The sequence below is a fragment of the Neltuma alba genome, unplaced genomic scaffold, assembly GCF_004799145.2.
Source record: "Neltuma alba isolate B1F8T4 unplaced genomic scaffold, ASM479914v2 tig00011420_pilon, whole genome shotgun sequence".
Classification (NCBI taxonomy): Eukaryota; Viridiplantae; Streptophyta; class Magnoliopsida; order Fabales; family Fabaceae; genus Neltuma; species Neltuma alba.
Genome location: NW_021636104.1, coordinates 178,946 through 200,250, shown reverse-complemented (window position 1 = coordinate 200,250; position 21,305 = coordinate 178,946). Strand labels below are relative to the sequence as shown.

At 35.5% G+C, this 21,305-nt stretch overlaps 3 protein-coding genes and 4 non-coding genes across 9 annotated transcripts; 3 read left to right on the top strand and 4 right to left on the bottom strand.

Annotated features, from left to right (window-relative positions):
* The first annotated feature begins 6,826 nt into the window (after positions 1–6,826).
* Positions 6,827–8,433, top strand: LOC114713214 (pentatricopeptide repeat-containing protein At4g21065-like). The gene has a single exon (XM_028897809.1). The coding sequence runs from the start codon at positions 6,886–6,888 to the stop codon at positions 8,293–8,295; it is 1,410 nt and encodes a 469-aa protein (XP_028753642.1). The 5' UTR covers positions 6,827–6,885; the 3' UTR covers positions 8,296–8,433.
* Positions 8,434–9,803: 1,370 nt separating this feature from the next.
* On the bottom strand, positions 9,804–9,877 carry TRNAI-AAU (transfer RNA isoleucine (anticodon AAU)). Its single transcript has one exon. It is a non-coding gene; the product is annotated as a tRNA-Ile (tRNA).
* A 332-nt stretch (positions 9,878–10,209) lies between these two features.
* On the top strand, positions 10,210–11,683 carry LOC114713216 (photosynthetic NDH subunit of subcomplex B 4, chloroplastic). Its single transcript, XM_028897811.1, has 6 exons — positions 10,210–10,441; positions 10,544–10,588; positions 10,702–10,861; positions 10,969–11,024; positions 11,113–11,184; positions 11,303–11,683. The coding sequence occupies exons 1-6, from the start codon at positions 10,232–10,234 to the stop codon at positions 11,429–11,431; spliced, it is 672 nt and encodes a 223-aa protein (XP_028753644.1). The 5' UTR covers positions 10,210–10,231; the 3' UTR covers positions 11,432–11,683.
* A 600-nt stretch (positions 11,684–12,283) lies between these two features.
* LOC114713267 (small nucleolar RNA snoR122) lies at positions 12,284–12,361 on the bottom strand. The gene has a single exon (XR_003737324.1). It is a non-coding gene; the product is annotated as a small nucleolar RNA snoR122 (small nucleolar RNA).
* A 288-nt stretch (positions 12,362–12,649) lies between these two features.
* On the bottom strand, positions 12,650–12,735 carry LOC114713266 (small nucleolar RNA R44/J54/Z268 family). The gene has a single exon (XR_003737323.1). It is a non-coding gene; the product is annotated as a small nucleolar RNA R44/J54/Z268 family (small nucleolar RNA).
* A 2,165-nt stretch (positions 12,736–14,900) lies between these two features.
* On the top strand, positions 14,901–14,973 carry TRNAA-AGC (transfer RNA alanine (anticodon AGC)). The gene has a single exon. It is a non-coding gene; the product is annotated as a tRNA-Ala (tRNA).
* Positions 14,974–16,531: 1,558 nt separating this feature from the next.
* LOC114713249 (agamous-like MADS-box protein AGL65) lies at positions 16,532–20,969 on the bottom strand. 3 transcript variants are annotated; one of them, XM_028897857.1, is made up of 12 exons: positions 20,519–20,969; positions 19,931–20,116; positions 19,178–19,237; positions 19,079–19,097; positions 18,889–18,953; positions 18,787–18,802; positions 18,625–18,686; positions 17,718–17,814; positions 17,586–17,633; positions 17,372–17,499; positions 16,857–17,238; positions 16,532–16,775 (listed from the first exon to the last, which is right to left on the bottom strand). In XM_028897857.1, exons 2-12 carry the CDS (start codon positions 20,113–20,115, stop codon positions 16,773–16,775), a joined length of 1,065 nt encoding a protein of 354 aa, XP_028753690.1. In that variant the 5' UTR covers position 20,116; positions 20,519–20,969; the 3' UTR covers positions 16,532–16,772. The 3 variants fall into 3 exon arrangements, with proteins under 3 accessions (XP_028753690.1, XP_028753692.1, XP_028753691.1); XM_028897859.1 differs by having other exon boundaries at positions 17,372–17,493; XM_028897858.1 differs by having other exon boundaries at positions 18,787–18,799.
* Between the last annotated feature and the right edge of the window lie 336 nt (positions 20,970–21,305).

Sequence of the window (21,305 nt, the reverse complement as noted above, 5' to 3'; positions counted from 1 at the left end):
CAAAAAAAATCTCACAATCACATGTGCTTGTCATGATCTTTCATGGTTTCTGAATCTTACACAGAGCCTATTTGAAAAAACATTTAAAAGTATTTATAAACACATTTTATATAAGTCGAGATAAAATTTTTTTCACACACTTACTTTGTAGTTCATAAATTACGATTGAAAAACTACTTATAAACTATTTCAAACGGGCTCACAATATTGCCAATTCTGTTTAATTAACTACACTTTCATATGTGTGTGTGTCTTTTTTGTTAAAAATTCAATATTATTTCTAATTCTAAATATAAGATCGAATTTATAATGTAAATTGTACTACAAATTAAAATTTTATATTTAAGATTGAAAAAAGTAATTATGTATACCTATATTCTCTCTGCTCGGCGGAGGCAAAGCTCTAGATTTCTAATAATTGATAATTATAATAATAATATGTGCTTTTTGTGTACTCGATTAGTGGGAGCTTAGAAAAGAGTACTCTTCTAGTCCTATTTATAGGACAGAGAGAGAAAGTATTTTTTTCCTATTTATAAGTCACTTTATTAAATTTTTAGCGTAAATGTATTATTTTGTTCTTCATTTATTATGATGTAGGTAATTATCTTTTTTGAAAGGTGCGTATATTAAATATGAGAGAATTTAAAAAATTATTATATTTTAATAGAGAGTTAATATATTTTAAATTTTTTTTTATCTATATAAAATATGCTGAAAATACCTTATAATCGTTTTTCTAAATTTGTGAATCCAGTTGTGTGAGTGCCAATAGTGTTTAGAAAATGCCTTCACCTTTTATTTCTCAAATCAGTTATGTCGCTTTTTTCCATTCGAAATGACCCATTTCACCTTACACGTCCATTTTGATTTTCGCCACTACACCAAAAACGGCAAAAAGTAACGCATACTATTTTTTTTTTTGGGGTTAACAAAAAGTAGCACATTATTAAAATAAGCGCATTTTTAGGGTTAGGGTATATTGTTTTAAGTAATTTTATACTATATGAGATTAATATATAAAATAAAATTTATCTCATGCAGTGTAAAAATTTTTTTAATACTACTAATCTTAACACTAAAACCCCCTACAAGCTTGTTCCTAGACATTTCCGTATAAATAAAGTACATAAATAACAAATTCCAGAAGCATCATTATTTATAAATTATAGATAATATAACTTGTCTTAATCTGCCTTAGAATATATTGGACCTTGTAATATAAAGTTTATAACAAACTATATTATCCCATCATAAATCATGAAATTCATTTTTGTTAAAAGCTTTATAAAATGTATAGATTTAATGCTACTTAATTAGAAAATTTTTTAAAATCTCTACAAAAAAAATAATTTTTTTTTTAATTTTCAAACCTGTCTTCTTTTATTTATTTACTGGGCATATACCGGAGATGTTGCTCAAATAGATATTTAGTTTCTTAACACTTACAAAGCATATTATATTAAAAAAAGGTCTCTTAACACTTAATTTAATAATTGTTGGTTTAACAAAATATCTTTAATTTTATTTCTGAACCGTGTCGAACCCTCATCATTTGGGCCCGGCAAGAAAAAACGGAAACTTTTTAAATCAATCATGCGAATCATGGTCATAAAATATTAAAATAAATTACCACAAAAATTAAGGTATATTGCGATTTTTACAGACGCGCAGAACTTCAAAGCTCAGACACCGACAACATTAGATTTCGACTTGCAGATAAATTTAGATCTTTCAATTATAAATTTGTACCAATACCAATTATTGACCTATGATTCAAGCGTCATCTTGTTATTATTTTTCTAATTTGGAATAAAATATATTCAGCTCACCTGATGTGTCATGAGATTAATAAAAATAAAAATAATAAAAGAATATGGAAGAATTTTGGGATTATGCTCATTAAGGTAGTTGGGTGAGGAAGAAGTTACATGAAAAAATGGGCCAATTGGTTGGTATTTCATTCATAAGCTAATTTGTCCACTCCATAAAGCAAAATGAACATTACAACTTGGCCTTTTTTTCCCCTTTCAAGTCACAACAACTTGGCTTGTATTTTTGTGCGTGATTAATGCACACATCTTATTTATAATTTAGTTTTTGGGTGGTTGATAATTATCTATATACAGAATTATTAAGTGAATGATGTAACAATAATACTAACTAGGTCAATTCAACTCAATTTTATATATATTAATAATATATATGGTAATCATGCAAATTTAATAATTATACTCAATAAGCTATTTAGGTGAAAATGCATCAACCTTCGAAAGAAAGAAAGAAGAGAAGACTATCAAACAAACTGACCGTCCGCTTGATTCCAAAATCTAAAAGATAATCAATTAGGTAACAATACATACAATCCATACACTGTATGAATTATATAAAACGAATGCCATATTGTTCATATATAATACCTAAAATAGTGTGAATCATTTGTAATTTCCCTCCGGGTCCAACAATTCAAACAAAAAAAGGAAGTGATTTTCATTTATAAATTTCTTAAAATGAGAGTGTTGGATGACTCAGCATTTTTTTTGTTGGTGTTATTGAGGTATGAATATGTTATAAGTCGAGAATGAATTAAATCTTTTCGCCTAAAAAAGAAAAGGTTATGATTTTAATGCATTTCATTTATGGATAAGATATTTTCTTTGTTCCTGTTTATAGGAGAATTTTGAAAATAGTGTAATCTTGTTTCTAGTCAAAGTATTATGATATTATTTAATTTTTTAAATTAAAGAAACAAATACTTTAAATTGAATTGAATCTACAGGAAGAATATTCGCACCATTCTATCGTAAGGCCATTGACTCTCTTTTTTTTTCCTTGAAAAAAATGAAAGGGCGTGAGAACATATGGTGATTAGCTAGTTAAAAGAAGGCTGCGACGTTTTGTCAAAAAAATTCATGATTAAAATGGTGCGAGAGAGTAACTCCAGATATAACATTCATAATTACAGTATGAAAACATGCTAGAATTAATTAAGTAATGTTATATTTTATTCTAATAAAACACACAACCTCATTATTCGCTAGACAGAAAATTGGCGCAAGGATGGCTTCACTCGAGATCAGAAGTAACACTTCAGTCACACACTTCGACGTGGTTGGCTCCTTTTATTTTCTGTGGCGAAAATTAGGACAGGAGATCCTGATCCTGTTACAAAACGCACGCGTGCTCTGGGAGTTTCATTCGTCCAGGCAAGAGGAGCACGCCGCACAAATAAATAACGTCCAGAAGCCGCCACGTAACCGTCAGGGCAGAGGGAATCGACGCTGCCGCCGGCCCCCACCCCTAGCCCCTCCTACCCTGTACACGCGGCGGCACCCAATTGAGTGCGCTAATCACAGCCACAGCTAATCCCTAACTCTTCATTAGGCCCCTTTTCAAGCCACAGAAACTCTGACTTGCTTGCACTAATCTCAAAAATGTAATCGGTGGTTTGACCAAATTGCCGGGGAACGTGAGGTGAGGTGGCAATAGGTGGGCCCTGTTTCACCTGCCCCAGCATGAGGGAATGAAAGGGACGACCTCGTGGAGGAATTTGATTGGCCCGGAAGCCCGAGCAATAGTACTAGTTTGGTTAACGCAAAGGTCAGGCTAATATAAACAGATTTGATTTGATGAAGAAACCTGATATTATATAAATATATATATATAAATAGCTTATAGACTAGCCACCACACCATGTTGGGAGACAACTAGGATTGATGCCGCACCTCATATTATTGTATTCGTTTTTTTAAAATTAATACACACTTTAAGGACCTTTTCGGTACACTGCTGAATTTTAAGAAAATGGGCATGGGATTATCGGGAGAGGAAACAATTAAGTTTTAAAAATTATGTTTTGTGCGGTGTAGAAATACTTAAATAATTCTTACTTAGAAGGCGTTTGGATGATGTGAGAAGTACTTTTTAAAAATATTTTTTCGTAAATTAAAACAAATTCTTTTACATATTTATTTTGTATGCCGTAAAAATATTTTTAAAATTATGATTTTGTTTCCATCTAAACATCCCTTAATATATGTAATTATAATAATGAGAAATTATCATACTCTTTCCAAAGAAACCCTTCTATCAACTCAGCTTTCTTTTCAGTCTCACATCCTCAAGGGAAAATAAAGGGGCTTTGAGTAATAGGATTGATAATAAGACTAGACCTGTGAATAACCCCTACAAAATATGAGAAGTTGGGCTTTCCCCATCTAAACCCGCCAATCCCATGTGATCATTCAATTCATTTAAAGTAATATGTTATGAACGAGTTAATAAAAAAATTATTACAATATATGTAGTAGTATAATACTCTCTGGCCAAATTCCATGGGACACAGCATAATCTTTGTATGTATGAAGAATCGACAAACATTTTAATTTGTTGAAGGAATTTGGTGTTAATGAAGTAAAAAAAAAAAAATCAATCGCAACGGCCACATATATCTAGCTATATGAAGGCACAGGGTTTGACTGAAATTAGACAAGGTCATTAAATAGTTGGTGAATTTTAAATGGTGGTAATTGTTATTGTTTTGTTTTGTTTTTTGTGTTTTTGGTTTACAATTGTTATTGTTTTGTTGAAATATATTATACACAGCACAACACAGAGCGGCAGCCAAAGTTGAAATGTGTATGTGTACGTGTGTGTGCATATATATATATATATATATATATATATATAGCTAGGTAGGTCATTAATTTCTGTTTTGAGGAAAAGCCAGAGGTGGGGTGCTGTGTATATCCAGACGCAATTGATAATTCAAGTAATTTATCATTCTTATTCTTCTAACATGGGATAACATTATTAATTCATCATTCACTCATTAGTGAGTAATAATGACGCCGCTTGTTACGTCCTGAAGAATGTCCCTTAACATATATGTGTGTTATATACAAATCTTTAGGTACTTAAAAAAATATATGACAGTAACCTGAACCTATATTGAAGCTGTGGCCGAAACATGTATATATAAATACATATATAAGTTGAACCTATAATTAATGCAAATAATATGGTGAGCAGTGAGCTATGAGATAGGGCGATACGGAATTAATATCCCTGTCGATGGGATCATCTTGATATTCTTTAGTTATTTCCATCACTATCAAATCTGAAATTTTAATAAAATAATACTACATGTTTTCAGTTAAATTAAAATGAATAAGCAGAATATATAAGATCATATCATTAGGTGTTGGAATGATAATGTAAGGGGGGAGAGAGAGAGAGATGTTAGAATGATAATCTAATCGGTTTCCCTAAGCAAGACAAAAGGTAAAGTAAAATATAATAATAAAGGAGTAAGTAAGGGTGACAATAGCTAGAGAACTTAATTTTTGTACGAATGATAATTATTGGGTGTTTTATTTAATTATTATTTTTAATGTTTTGTTTTACGTGGCCGAAAGCTATTTTCACCTAACCCAAATTAAACCCTTATGGTAGTTTGTGTTCGATATGTTATATATAAAATATTTGGAACAATGATGAGAGATTCCTTGATAATCGGGAAGGGTGAGTATGTTTAGGTGAGAGATGCGAGGAAGGTTAAATTTTAAATTACGCAGCGTTCAAAGTTATGCGAGGAAAGTTAAACCCCCACCTTTTTGAACCTCTATGGCTCATTCATATAAATCACACATATTTAAATTATTTTCTGTATTTTTACAATATCATATATCAACACTTAAAGTATAGTGGGTATCATATTAAGATGTTTACAAAAAATTTCATATTACAACTCAAACAAATATACCCATAAATAGGATATGAATATTTTTATTCATAATTCTAAACCAACGAGGAGCTCATCGATAGTTGAAAAGTGGTATGAGATTTTTTTTGGACCCGCATCACTTTTAAAATAATTAATAAGTATATTTTAAATAAGTTGAGATAAAACTCTTTTTATATACTTATTTTGTATTTTATAAATAATAATTAAAAAATTACTTATAAATCATTTCAAACAGTCTTTTATTTATGAGGCAAAATAAATTACCAATGCTTTTTGTTTTTGGTGAAGAGCACAAGTTTGGACTCAAACCTAACTCAACCGGTTTGGGCCAGACTAGTCCAAGTGACCCCCGCCACACATAATTTATTTTTTTTTATTTTTTGGTACAACCGCCACACATAATTTAGGTATAAGAATGGATCATTGATTTTCTGGTCCAGCTGGACTTCCAAGGTTCAGCTCAAAAAAAAAAAGCTGGACTTCCAAGGCTATCCAATGCCTTTTTTGCCCAGACAACTTTTTTTTATTATACATTTTTTAATAACAAAAATTACTGCAAAAAATTTATATATCCTTTTCTCTGCCATAAAAAATTATATATCTACATCTATATTCTAGATTTAATTTACCAATATTATTGAAGAATCTTCAATTACAAAATTTATCGTCTAACATACTTAAAATTTGTTTCAGATTCAGTTGTCACTCTTTTCTAGCATGTATTTTTTAACCTTTTTTTTTTATATGTTGAGGGAGACTCACCAAAATAGGAGACTATTTCGATTCTTAACATAAAACCTAAATCTACTTTTTATATTTATTAATTTTTTTAAATTACTTGTATAAATACTTATTTAACTATAATTAAGTGGAAGATAAGAAATGACATTAAAAAAAATAATTATAGTATTTAAAAAATATATCATATTTTTTATAATTAATTAATTAACTTATTTTTTTAATCTAATTAAATTAACTGAATACTTTTTATATTGAAGAAGATTTAAGGAGATGAGGAGTAGTACATTTCAAACTCAAACAGAAAAAATGAGTGCTTGTTCTTCCCGAACTGAGAAGTCGCAATACGTTGTCAACTCAAGCACAGCTTCAGTTGTCTGCGTTCTGGAGGCGTCACAGGCATGGGAGACTTTGTAAAAGCCCAAAGATTAATGAAACTCCTGGAGCGGTGTTCTACCATGAGACATCTGAAGCAATGTCATGCTCGCATAATCCTCACTGGGTTTGAGCACAACCTCCACGTCGTCGGCAAGATCATTCTTTTCTGTGCCGCGTCGGAACTTGGCGACATGAGTTACGCCCTCTCCCTTTTCGACAGGGTCGAAAAACCAGATGTGTTCCTATGGAACACCATGATCAGGGGCTTTTCCAAGACCACCCAACCCCAACAAGCCATCCATTTCTACCGGAGAATGCAGCAGAAAGGAGAGAAACCGGATAATTTCACCCTTGCTTTCTTGGTTAAAGTTGTTGGGCGACTGAATTCCGTTATTCTCGGGAAGCAGTTGCATTGTAAAACCCTTAAACTCGGTCTCTCTACTCACGCATATGTTGGGAATTCTCTCATGCACATGTATGGTATGCTCAAGGACATTGACACTGCACGCCACTTGTTCGATGAAATGCCCAATGCAGATTTAGTGGCCTGGAACTCTATCATAGACTCTCATGTCTGTTGTGGAAGCTACAAGGAAGCACTCCACCTGTTCACCAGAATGATTCAGAACGGGATACAACCTGATGATGCCACTTTGGTTGTCACCCTCTCAGCATGTGCTGCAATCGGAGCTCTGGATTTTGGGAGGCAGATCCATTCCTGTATTAGAGGCACTGATCTTGCTGATATCACACCGGTCTGCAATTCCCTTGTTGACATGTATGCCAAGTGTGGAGCGTTGGATGAAGCATACGACACATTTAGCAGGATGAAAGTGAAGAGCGTAGTTTCATGGAATATCATGATTCTTGCACTTGCATCACATGGTAATGGAGAAGATGCATTGGCACTTTTTTCAAAAATGGTGGAAGAAAATGGTGTGAGACCTGATGATGTGACATTCTTGGGAGTGTTGTGTGCTTGTAGCCATGGAGGCATGATTGACGAAGGAAGAGTGTATTTTCATGTTATGGTTAGAGACTATAATATCCAACCTACGATGAAACACTATGGATGCATGGTGGATCTTTTGGGTCGAGCTGGGTTAGTTGAGGAAGCATACAACTTGATAAAGAGAATGCCAATGGAGTGCAATGCAATTGTATGGAGAACTTTGTTAGCTGCATGTCGAGTTCATGGACGTGTGGAACTTGGAGAGAAGGTGAGAAAACACCTGTTAGAATCGGAACCAGATCATAGCAGCGACTACGTTCTTCTTGCGAACATGTATGCAAGTGCAGGTCAATGGAATGAAATGAGCAGAGTGAGAGGATCAATGAAGGAAAGGGGAGTTCAAAAACCGGAGCCCGGAAATAGCTTCATTGGCATTTCTGGGACGAGTGTAGATAAACAGTCTATTGAAAGATTTTTATAATAGTGTACATGGTTTTTTAGCTCAATGCTTAAATTTATTGTATGGTTTTGTGCACTTGTAACAGGTTATTTTGAGATAAACTTTCCTTTAACACTTACACGAGGTTCGCATAAAAAATTGCCCGATCAACAGAAATCATTTTTCTTTCTGTACAGTAGATTGATCCAAACATAACACTTGTAAGTTACTGGTTCAACTTGAACTTTTCTTTGCTTCTTGTCTGGCCATTTTTTTTCTCATCCTCTATACTCTCGTCACCCTGTTTTGGCTTATAGCCAAGAAACCAGTTCTGCAATGGATGGTGACAAATAGTGAACCAAATTACCTCAACCAAAACAAAGAAAGAAGCCATTGGAAAAGCTTGAACAAGATTGTCTAAGAAAGCTAAAGTACGTTTCTAACAGAAAAGAAGACAGACAAGGCTTTACCCTGATGAAATAAGCAACCTATGCATCATATGGTTATTAGCAATAGAATAAACCAGTCACCTCAAACACCCCGTGACCAATAAGCTGTTCACTTCGAAAGAAAAAAACAACTGAGCCGCCAAACTTCCTGAAAGATTGATGTCATGATCGAAGTCATTTTGGTTCAAACTTCCCTCTGATTATAAAAAGAAGGAAGCATGGACATCAACATTGGACTAATGTACACTTACAGTGCAGCTCTCTTAGCTGACCCAACCTGTGCTATGAGAAAATACGTCTAAAGGAAGAGAGAAGAATAACAGGAAGATGAATCCTATATGAGAAGGTCTGCCTCAGTAATGATCCATCCTGCGCAGTTAGGCTCACAACAAATAACTCTCGACCTATTAAGTACTATATCTATTACACGAGATATGAGAAGATATTTAATTTATTTTCTCCATCCAACGAGGCATTTGACCGTAAAGAGGTTAAAATCATAGTCGTAGAGTCATAGCTTCCACTGTGGAGAAAAGCCAAGCCTACTGGCAATAATGGTGGATCCAACCCAGAAGAACATTAGAGGAAAGCTGCTAGAGCGCCAACTTTCACGTCTAAAGCAGCATATAGAAAAGGGCGCTGACTATATAAGTTGAGGATGAGCTTACGGTGGAACCCTAATTCAGGAGCATTGAAGTGGTGAAGAAAATTGGCCATATAAACAATGTGTGGATCATAGTACTAACTGGGCTGCTGTGCTGAACTCCATGGAAGGCAACATGCCTCTCTAGATCAAACAAATCCGATTTTTTCCCCATAATAATGAAGTTTCCTTGAGACAGCGGCGGGCCGAGGTGTACATTTGAAGAAAATAAATTTTTGCAAGGATGAAGCAGATGATGGAATAAGAAATACACTCTTCTAAATCAAAGAAGAAGTTTTTACAATGAAGTAGTAGATGATAATGTAAGAAATATGCTCCTACGACATCGCGGGAATCTGTGGCTGTAGTTCATAGGAAGTTTATGGAATGAGAGAGAATCGCGGAGAAACTGGGAAAAAGGAGCAGGACAAAAAAACAGAGGCAAAAAAATTAAAATCTGGCCCATGCAGGTCTCGAACCTGCGACCTTCGCGTTATTAGCACGACGCTCTAACCAACTGAGCTAATAGGCCAGTTGTTAAGAAGCGTAAGAATGATCATATAAAAACAAATTATTCGGCCACAAAAATCCAACTTCAAGACGCGAAGTTAAGCTCGACCCAGATGATTAAACCCAGCAAAGTGGTTAAACAGGATGGATTGGACTAATATCCAACATGTACGAATCTTATCGGTTCCTGGTTTTAGCATCATGTATAAACCGATATCTGCTGGGGGGTCCATGTATGTTTTGGCCTCTTGTGTTCTCCCAGTAATGTGATATTGTGATGACTTTACTTGATGGAGAGATTAGCAACGAGGGCATGGGGTCATTTAAAAAGTTTTTTTTGTAGAATTCCAGTTGTGTCCAATTTGTTTGAAAGTATATGAATGAAGGGCGAAGGGTGGCTCTTGATTTTTCCCTTATCCACTCTTTTGCCTCATGTGCAGATACAGGCATAGCAGCCAATTCCAATCCCCTTTTTGGGTCAAAAACCATGGCTGAAGCTATCATGGGATTCACCATTTTCAAGTCACAGATTCACTGCTCATGCATACAAACTGGGAGATTTGAAGCCAACTCGTCTTCAAGACTGGTAAAACCTCTTTCTTTTCAGTCAATTTCCAGTTTTTCCTTGTGAGAAAAATAACATGCGAGTTCCCAGTTTGAAGATGAGTGGGTCCTTTTCCTTTTGCAGCTTAAGCAGCGTCCACCCTTCCCCTTGTTCAAAGGATCCCGGCAGGTACGTAGCTCGTTTTTTTTTACAGCTGAATGAGTCACCGGGGATGTGCCTTTTTGGTTATCCGTATTCTCAAACTAAACGCATGGCTAAACTTCTACATACTTGGATATAAGGTTGAGAGGGGCAAAAGCAGAAGAGCCTCTTTATGTAAAGTGAATGGCTTGCCAGATCTTCCCCTTATGGCTGTTATAGTTGAGCAAATCGAGGGTCAGATAGATTATATAACTCAGAAATCTGTTTGGCATCTCAGTGATGAAGCAATAAAGAATGTCTGTAAGTATCCAGGAACTTCCTCCCTCATCCCCTCTTCTCCAATCCAAACTATTTCCATTGTCCTCCATATTGTTTCCCGTTTCTGAGTTGTGCCCTTTTTGTTGCAGATTCATATTACATACTATTCACTGTTTGGGGCTGTTTGTTCTTCGGTTCCATGAAGGTAGTCAATCTCCCTTCCATCACTTCATAGCGTAGTTTATTATTAACAATTTACATAGCCCTTACTTGTTTACTCTGAAATGATTCAGGACCCCTACTACGACTCAGAAACATATAGGGGAGACGGAGGAGACGGTACTGGTAATTGGATTTATGAGAAGGTACTGTTTTGAACAAACTATCAGAAAATGCCAAGCTATTTGGTATAAAAGTTTACTAAATCATATAAAAGATTAACATGAAACACTAACAGACAAATTTGTCGGTATTGTTGTGCAGCAAGATAAAATGGAAGCAGAAGCTAGAGAAGCTCTGTGGCGAGAGGAGCTGATAGAGGAGATTGAACAAAAGGTTGGGGGGCTACGGGAATTGGAAGAAGCAGGAAAGAAAGAGGAACTTGTCAAATGAGTTTCACCACTTCCACCCAGGACATTGAATCAAGCAACGTTTCGTTATTGTACATAAAAAGTTCAACCCTTGCAGCTATTAAAAATTTTTCAGGCCCTCCCACATTATTATTCATGGCATATCCTTATGGTTCAAATATATTGTTAACCAACAACGGATGAATTTTACTTTTTTTGGGTATTTCTCTTTGGGAAGATTCCTCTCCTTTTTCTTTTCAATAAATTACTGTTATATGACAGTTAGTATTTCATACTCCCAAGGTCAAAATAAGTTCAGGCTTTGTTCCTGCTGGGGTCTATCATCTCTCCGTGGTTTGCACATCTTCCGCGGAGTCCGGTCCCCTCAAATTAGATATTGGCAACTGGAAAAGCATCTTTACATCCGATGACTGGGAAAATCTCATATACCATAGTAATATTTTGCTCTATAGGATAAATCTCTTCTCCAACTTAGTCAGAACAATTTTTATAATAAGCAAATTGCCGCAACCAAATCACAAATTCAGATGATTACAAGCCTTCATTATCATACCCGCGTAGAACGCTTTATCACATGAGATACTGTCTGGAGCCCGAATAAGCATCAGGCTTCAACAGAAGCATCATTCGAATCTCCGTTCTCATAAAAAATCATAAGGCTCGCATACAATCATCAGCTTGGCAATTTTTCACATTCATGGGGTAATACAAATCAAAGCATGCATTAAATTCTATGACACTTGGTATTTCCACAATATCACGGGACAAAAAAGGACCTTCCAAATCCTTCGATTCCGGAACTGAAGAGCTTTGTGGAGAGTAAAACATTGCTGATGCAACATAAAACAGAGACAATGCATTCCTTCTATAAATCGGCCTCAGAGGTAGTGACAATTTGAGATTTCATCATAACCACGTCTGATAATACGTGCAATTGTGTACATCATAGGCCAAAACATCACTTGTAAAACATTTAGTGCAAACCAAATTAATAATTAATAATTACTACATAGCATTTTATCAGATGTAACCTCATTACAAAGTTAGCAAAAGGGCTTATTCACGATGAAAATTATTATTAATAGGCCTATACAAGCTTCAATTGTGATTTCGAATGGAAATAGTCCACATCCCTAGACCCTATTTATAATATCTTTCATAATAAATAAACACTAAACACCGGAGAAAATATAACATCCACCTATAATTAATTAGGCCTCTCAAATGATTACTAATAAATTGCGCATCAGAGAGATTCCCATCAGACAAATCATCATTCTCTTATAGAGTTCTGATGTCCCTGTCTATGTTATCGTCACTTGCACATTATATACTAGTTAAAAGCTCTTGGGAGAAACCAAAATAAAAAAAATATTTATATCTATAAAAACACCTATCATTGAGCACCAATCTACTAGAGAAAGACTCCACAAATGACAGTGTCCGAGCAGCTTTAAGCCTGTCCGATATGGTCCCTCAGCAATAGTTTTAATCACAGTAGAAATTCATGGTAATTCTAGAGTATTAAAACCATCACTGGCACCAACACAGACAGAACAAATAGCTCTTCCCGGCCGACAGTCATTGTTCCCAAATTTAGTTCGTAAATGCAGCCATAGCATCAAAAGATCAACACAGATAACAATAATGTAATAACCAAGATTTCAAATGACCAATACGCACGAGATGAAGACACGACTAGATCACGCAAAGTAGAAGCTGAAATCATATGAAAAAATTAACTTTGGATATAAAGGTAGCACATTGATTTAACATGTACGAAGCATGGAAGCTGTTCATTCAATTGACAATTTCAAACTGCAGAACAAAAGCCCTTTATTGCCTCCAAAACTTCTAAACGTGAAAAGTGGAGAACGAATGGATGCCTCAGATGAAAATTGATATCATGGAGAGATAACTCTCAGAGTATATTTAAAACCATCACAGGCGCATGCGAGCAGAAGTAAGGATAATTCAATCATACAAAGATGAAAGAGCAAAAACCAAGACTTTTTGAAGTGTTGCAACTCCATTAAGTAAAACATAGACAAACGGAAAGTACTAAAGAGGATGAAGGAGACGCAATGCAAAACAAGCAAACAGAACAGAGGGAGGCCTCAGGCAACGCCTTCCGCAAACTGAACTAGGGTTTGAGATCACCAGTGCTTAAATAGAGATGGACAGCCCGAGAAATTAGGGCACAGAAGGATGCCGAATGAAACCGAACATCTATGAGAAAGTTCGGGAAAAGATCAGATCTACTTTTAGCTCAATAGATCAGGCCCAGAATGGAAATACATGCCAGCCCTCTAAATGAAGCCCAAGCCATCTGAGAACTTTTTGGCCAAAAAGTCCATCTGAGAATTTGAACGAATCAAAAGTCGTCCCCTGACCGGCTGACCCCCTCTGATTCTAAGGCTGTGTTTGGGTGACACCCCAAATCATAGTTTGGAGAATAAATCATCCAAACACCCATCCAAAAATCAAAACTATGGTTTTGAAAAAAGCAAAAAATTTTTGCTTTTGAAAAAAAAAGGAGAGTGTGAGAGCCTATAGGATATGTATCTTGTTATTTTTTTTATAAATATATTTAATCTTATATTTTATAAATATATATACATATTAATTATTTATTAATTATATTATCTTATGTATTATTAATTATGTTAATAAAAAATATATTATTAACAATTTTATTCCTTCAAATTAAAATATATAATAAAATCTATTTTTTCTGTAATTATCATATTAACTTATATTTTTTTTAGTAATTTATATATATAAAAAGTGCTTCTGATAACAACTATCCAAACACTCTCACTTCGCAAAATCACTTTTTCATAAAATCTATTCTTTCCAAAATCTATTATTCCCAGAATCTATTCTCCAGAATCACTTTTCTAAATCACGGTTTGGTTTCATCCAAACACACCCTAAGCAGATTAATAATTAAGGTGATTATTATTCTATTTTTCGGCTAAAGATTTTAATGTGAATTCAGATATCCGAAACACAGCTTATATACTATATTCGACAAGAATAACCTTTAAAATGAAATGTTCAGGCAATTCACGGAGTCAATAAAATTTAACTCACGCTGGTCAAAAAAAAAAAAAAAATTTTAACTCACGTGGTACTCCTCCGGTCCTTAATATAAGACCTATTTAATTAATTTGATTAGATTAAGGAAGTTAGATAAATTAGTTAATTATAAGAAATGTAACACATTTTTCCTAAAATACCATAATCATCTTTCTTAATACCCCATCTCCCTCTTCTACTTGATTATAGTTGAGAAAGTATGCATAAGGGTAATTTAGAGAAAATTGATAAATATGAGAAATGGATCTTATATTTAGGACCAAAACCAACTCAATAATTAGGTTTTATATTAAGGACCGGAGAAGTATTATGCTTGGGAAATATCAGGCCCGATCTACCAAAATAAATTATATCTGCATTTAGTGTGTTTGTTATCACCCCGGCATATTGGGGATGTAGCTCAGATGGTAGAGCGCTCGCTTAGCATGCGAGAGGTACGGGGATCGATACCCCGCATCTCCAATTTTTTTAATATTTTTTTAATGTAATTTTTTGTTTGCATTTCCTTTTATTTTATTGCTCTGCTTTTCCCTCCTCCTGCTTGGAAAAACTCCGATGTTTCCTTGGTAGTTGAGACCTTGAATCTCAAACCGTAGGTTTTAAGATAGACCCTGTAATTCCCTTGTGGGGATATGTTTTTGGCTTCGGACGAACACAGCAGCAGTGAGCACAGCCTTGGTCAACCGTGTTTTGAGTTATGAGACTTGTTTTTGAGATTAGTTGCGTAAATGACCAAAGATGGTGCCTTCCAAACAATACAGTTCCTCTGGTGCGACCTTCCCCGGCACCGCTTCGATCTCTCTCACTCTCAGCCTGCGTTCCTCCACATTGCTCAATACAGAGTGCCCATCTCGTACAGGAGGTACTTGATTTATCATATTCACCCTCATGTTTGGTTATAGTCGTGTTAGTTCTGGGTTGTGATTGTTTTGTGTAGGCAATTTTATTGTGCTTTCATGGTGTGACAATGCAGGGTTCCTTGCCAGACCTTAATGTCTTACAATGTTGCCCCTGCTGGCTGGGCCTTTGAAATAGCACCACACACTTTCATTGCAGTAGTTAGAAATTTAGAATAACATCACTGTGTTATTAATATAATTTGATTTGTACTATGGGGACTTCTGTTCTGCTATCTTCTGAAAATGGAAGACACAGTCCACATGGAAGTGTCTTGAGTTAATGAGCTGCCATATTCAGTTTTATAGCATAGTTTGTGAACAAATTTCTCTGTTTCCGTTATTTGTATTATCCGCACCTTGAACAGCATGTTATGAACTATGAACTGGTTTAGCAAGAGCAGGAAGAGAAGGATCAAGGAAGTAGCAATCAATAGTTTTTTTAACTAGAGTTTGATTTCCTTAGAAGACCTATAAACGTTGGAAAGTAGGGGGTTCTCCGTGAGAACGATGTGGCACGCGGTAATCCCAAACGTTTGGATTTGTGCACCAGATGCACTTTTTTTATTATAAAAAAATGTAGAAAATGAAAGAAAAGAGATATGTTTAACATGTTGATTATGAGAAAGAGCACCGCACACAGACAAAATGCAAATCTGTGATCGCGGCACCTTTTTCCAGCCAACGTTACAAAAATACATATGCGGATGCCTCTGAAAGAAATATACCGGTTCAAGTGCCACGTACACATGTACAGACATTTTCGTCCTCCCTCCATTTTTCCTGTCACTGGTCTTGGTCGAAAAACATGGCTCACTCTGAAGGGAGATTGGCAGTGTTGGAATTCTTGGGGACTTTTGGTTCAACACAATGTGACAGGAAAAGGATCATGTGACAACCTCTTACATCACCGATCAGCGCCATGGCAAAACACCATCGTCCAAACATTGAGGGGTAACTAAGTCAACTCCTTGAAAACTTGTGTCATTGTGGACTCTTGTGTAATCCTGAGAGGATTAGTTTCGATAACCAACTGATTTCCGTGTACAGAGGAACTGACATATTTATTGCTCAGGCAAATAAACTATATATTTCTTTTCACGTCCTAATGCATCACACTCAAATTCCAAAGGAAGTATAATTACTTTTTCATTCTGTACAAAATTCAAATTTACAGCTCGGCTCTGTCAAATTTCAACAGCATGTAATAAAGTCAGTCAAGATAACTTAATCTCTAAAATCTTAAATAGTATATACAGCTAATACATTTGGTGGCTAAAGCTCACCCAAACAAGTCTACTTTTTGCATATCGAATGGTCTCTTTGGTCACCGTGTTTCTTCATAAGCGATAGGTACCCTCTCAGTCACTGCAAAACATATGAAGCTAATTATCAACTAAAACCGACTTGTTTACCAGAAATACAGCGAATCACAAAAGGATTGCTTACCTGATGGTAGCCATTCTCATTGTACATGGCAATGCCACAAGGTGCAGAAGTAGAATTCCAGAATTGATGACCATTTTCAAAGATGGATCTAGGCAGATCAAAGCTGCCATTAACTTGATAATCCACAGGGCTTGGTCTGCCGTCCATAACCGAATGATGCTTCTGTTCCTCAGTATCTGGTGGTGGAGGGTATGAAAACTGCTCGCAATGTTGTGCACTTAAGCAGGAACCTTCATTAAACTCATTCAAGGTACCACCACCCTGACCCAAAGTAGCAACCTGAGGTGAGTTGCCAACCTCAAGTTTGGCGGTGCTTATATAACCAGAATAGCCTGGTAGTGAAACGTTAATGGAGCACTCAGCATCTCTATTGGGATTATCACTGTGTGTTGTACAATCAAATAAAAAAATTGGATCACAAAATGAAACACGTCAAAGAGAGTTTTCAAGGAAACGATGTACTTCAAATTTCTGCAGAACTGAAAATGAAAGTTGCATAATAGCAGTGAACTGACCTAAATGGCAGAAATTTTGGTTCGCTGGGTAAAATCAATTGATTAATGTCATTATTCATTAGCCAAGACAGAGGTTGAGCTTCTTGCAAGCCAGCCATTATCACGGGTAAAGTTATCCCTTCCTGCAACTACAAAGTAGAACCATATCAGATAACATTTATCTTGAACAAAAGGAAGAGATATACTGAATAAGAAAGAGGACAGCATGTGCTACCTGGTTAGCGCATTCAAGTGACATTAGTTGGTGTTTTCCCAAATTTTCCTGCCAGTGAAAACAATTGTCAATGAGGCACTTGATGTTATGGGACAGAATGATATGGTTAGCCAACATGAAACAAAATCATACCTTATGTAGGCGTACTCGGTTGATTGACTCCTTTAGTGAGTCTTCCATTTGCCTAAGATGTTCAACATTATTGATCTTTTCTACATTATTCCAATAGCTGAAAAATACAAAAATATAACACAAGATTACTCCATGATGGCCACTTGGAGATTCATCACAGACAAAGCATACGTGACTGAGAAAGAGAACAAGCCGCAGGAACACGTAAATTATTTGAACAAAATCAAAAGCCATATAATTAGTCTGAATTGGATGCAACTAAATCAAGGAAAAGGACGTCCAGACAGAAGCTCTACTTCCACGCTTCTTTCTTGAGATCTCGAAAGAGAACAACCTATGGGGGGGATTTTTTATTTTTTATTTTTGGCCAAACTATGGGAGGGATTTAAGATCTCTTTTTTTCAGTTGTTTTTTATTTGTATGATATTTCTCTTTATCTTTAACATCTCACTTCATAAATAAAAGGATTAACTGTCAAATAACCTATTCCAAAGCCATGATTCCTATGACTAACGCCAATTATAAGATATTTCAAAAATAACATTAAATTCTATCCTTCCATGGTTTATTTGCCTTGGAAATGTCTCATATAATATTATATGCAACAAATATTGATAACATCATGGTTTCCAAATTCAAATATGCAAATAAAAGGTACAAATTAATGTCATCGTAGAGCATAAAATATTTACTCAACTGTTTTACATATCATATAGTTAAAGCCTTTGAAGCATGCGTTGAACCTGATAGGCCACGATTGAATGAACAAATAGTATAGTTTTATGAGAAAGATAAACTGTAAAGCAACAAAGGCCTTTATTGAATATTGGTCTAACGGTAACAACATGAATCACAAGAACAAAAAGAAAAAGCAATACTTTCACAACTAAAAACTCCAGAGTTGCACCTCAGTCTCTGGTGGGCTTCAGCAAGCTGAGTTTGTAGTATTCTCACGTGATGGGTCAATTCCTGCACATGGCAATTCAGCTTGGAATATTTTGTTGCATAACAAGCAACTTAAGATTCTCAAGTAAAAATGAACACGATGATGTCCATAAACAAACTGTACCTCGACTTGTTGACTGCTGCAAGAACAAAGGGAGCAAACTGAGACCTTTGTAAGATCTTATAAAGGAAAAAACTGCCAAATTTGCCCATCACATTCACTTACCTTGAACCCAAGAAATCTTGTATTTTTACATCATGATCCAACTTCTTGAAGGTTTTCTTCAGTGCCTGTAATTTAAACAGATACAAAATTTAGGCGTCACCTCTAATTCAGGGAGGAAACATTGAATATTTCCTTTAACAAAAGCAGTTCTATGTAAAGGGCGAATATGAGAAGGGCAGAGTGATCGTACTTCGAGGCTTTCCAATTTCCTGTTCAAATAGTAAAACAATTAGCTCTTTTATCGTCAACAGAGAGGGAAAAACAAATTTCATCATCAATTTTGACAAACCTTTTGGCCCTTTCTTGCGGGCTTTGTTGAGCAAATTTTTGAATGACCTGCTCGAGATTGCTGAAAATAATGAACAAGATGGTTATGAGCATTGAGCCTACAAGTAACTACAGCCGTGGCTTTAACAATACAAGTAACATCTGGATTCAACTCGACTAAGCTTGAGAGGAAGAATTCCAATCACGGCTGGGACAACCATGATGTTTCAAGATGAATGAATTGCTATAATTGAAACAAAGTATACTTCCATGCCCTTGATTCCCCAAAGATTAAAAATGAGATTCTTCCCATAAAAGAAAATGCAGTAACAGTCGTCAGTCTGAATCAAAGCTGCGTGATTTAATATATACAATTTTTTGCCACTTGTTAATATTTAATAGGATTACTTTTAATCATGTTCCACAACTTGCTGCTCGTGAGCATGGTAGACTTCCCAGTTCCTAAAATAAAACAGACCTACAATTGAAGGCATATGGCATGAAAGATGCTTGAGAGCACTATCTCATCTTTTTAGGTAGTTTTGCCTCACGGAAAATACTGTGAATGTTTCTTGGAACATTAAAAAAAAAAATCTAAAACATATATTAGCATTAGAAACCCTTGAAGTTGATCATAATGATGTGTCAGCTATTGCCTAGCCTACAAATCATTAAAGGGTCTCTGGCGCTGTAGTTCCTCTTTGGTATAAATTTTCAACTTGCTGGCAAAGGTTTCCGACCTAATAGGAAAGAATGACTCTGTCATTGATATTACCTGCGCTCTCCTTGTAGTAATATAGGCTTCCCTGTCGGAGAAAACATGAGAAGGGCAATCTCTATATCACACAATATTGATAATTCCTTGGCTTTCTTCAATATTCCACTCTTTCGTTTTGAGAAAGTCACTTGTCGATTGCTAAGGCTCTCCAATTTCTTTATCTTTAGTTTAACTCTTCCCATCCTGCAAATCCAGTTTGAACGTGTCAAGTACACCATGCATATAATCCCAATGTCCACCAATAATAAAGAGAAACAGGACTAAAGGAGCACAAAAATAGCCAGAACACTTTTGAAACAGTACATCTACCCGCTTAAATTATTAATACAACTACGCGCCTGCTAGATTGAAGCAATGCAAGATAAACCGAAAAATTCTATTCCAAGTCTTCAAAACTGCAAAATTTTATTACTAAAACATATAATTCAAGTTTCTCCGCTGCTACAAAGAGCAGAGTACCACCTATTACGTGGTGATGAACCTTAGAAAACGAAGGAACTAAAACCAACGACAACGATGAATAACGATCGGAAACAAAAGAAAAGGAAATCGAAATCACAAGACACCCACTAGAAGAAAATGAACCTTATAGAGACTCTGAAGACGATATATAGATCTTTCCAATGTCACCCAGTTAGCACCGCCAAATGAAAATGCCAAACACCTCAAAGAAAACGGCACCGAAAGCAGAGCTAGAAGACGAGGTAGCTGGAGAAATGGATGAAAGAGAAAGAATTTAAACGGGGAATGGAAAAGGGAGGGAGGGATAGAAGAAGAGAGGCGGAGAGGGAGGTCGGAAGACGTAGAGTACAGAGAGAAGGATAGGAGGGAAGAAGGATGGGACGATGGGCGTAGCTGGGATTTCGGTGGATAGATCTTGGGGAACCAGCCAAGGCGAAAACTTGATTGTGATATAGGGAATGGGGCGTTTGAAATGGACGGTGAGATTGTGAGAGACGAATTGTTGGCAGCTTTTGCAAGCAGTTTCTCTACCAAGAAAGCCTCTTCTCTGTTTCATGTTTCATGCAGCTTCTGTTTGCCACGTTCCTCGTTCCATCGCATTACAGAACACCCTTCGCCTCCGCCAAACAACTTCTACATTTTATCATATGTTCCCTTCTCCTTCCATTTCTTTATTTTATTTTATTTTATTTTATTTTTACTTAGGGCCTTACTGCGATATATCTCCAATTTTTCATATATTATAAATAACAGAGTCCGATTGTTTTTTTAAGTTTTGTATAATGCGTGTAGTTACTTAATCAAGCTTTAGATGCCGCATGAAATCATCTTAATTACATTATATTATGTACATACAATTTTTTTTGTCTGTTATACATATCATATTATCAAAGCTTGACATTGTTTTTGC

What these genes read in the sequence shown, in the direction of transcription:
- LOC114713214 (XM_028897809.1), top strand. Translation starts at nt 6,886, where the DNA reads ATGGGAGACTTTGTAAAAGCCCAAAGATTAATGAAACTCCTGGAGCGG.
- LOC114713216 (XM_028897811.1), top strand. Translation starts at nt 10,232, where the DNA reads ATGAATGAAGGGCGAAGGGTGGCTCTTGATTTTTCCCTTATCCACTCT. An exon ending in CCAACTCGTCTTCAAGACTG is followed by an intron (nt 10,442 to 10,543) that starts GTAAAACCTCTT and finishes TTCCTTTTGCAG; the next exon opens with CTTAAGCAGCGTCCACCCTT. An exon ending in GTAATTGGATTTATGAGAAG is followed by an intron (nt 11,185 to 11,302) that starts GTACTGTTTTGA and finishes ATTGTTGTGCAG; the next exon opens with CAAGATAAAATGGAAGCAGA.
- LOC114713249 (XM_028897857.1), bottom strand. Translation starts at nt 20,115, where the DNA reads ATGGGAAGAGTTAAACTAAAGATAAAGAAATTGGAGAGCCTTAGCAAT. An exon ending in CACTTGAATGCGCTAACCAG is followed by an intron (nt 17,500 to 17,585) that starts GTAGCACATGCT and finishes TCTACTTTGTAG; the next exon opens with TTGCAGGAAGGGATAACTTT. An exon ending in CCAAAATTTCTGCCATTTAG is followed by an intron (nt 17,239 to 17,371) that starts GTCAGTTCACTG and finishes TACAACACACAG; the next exon opens with TGATAATCCCAATAGAGATG.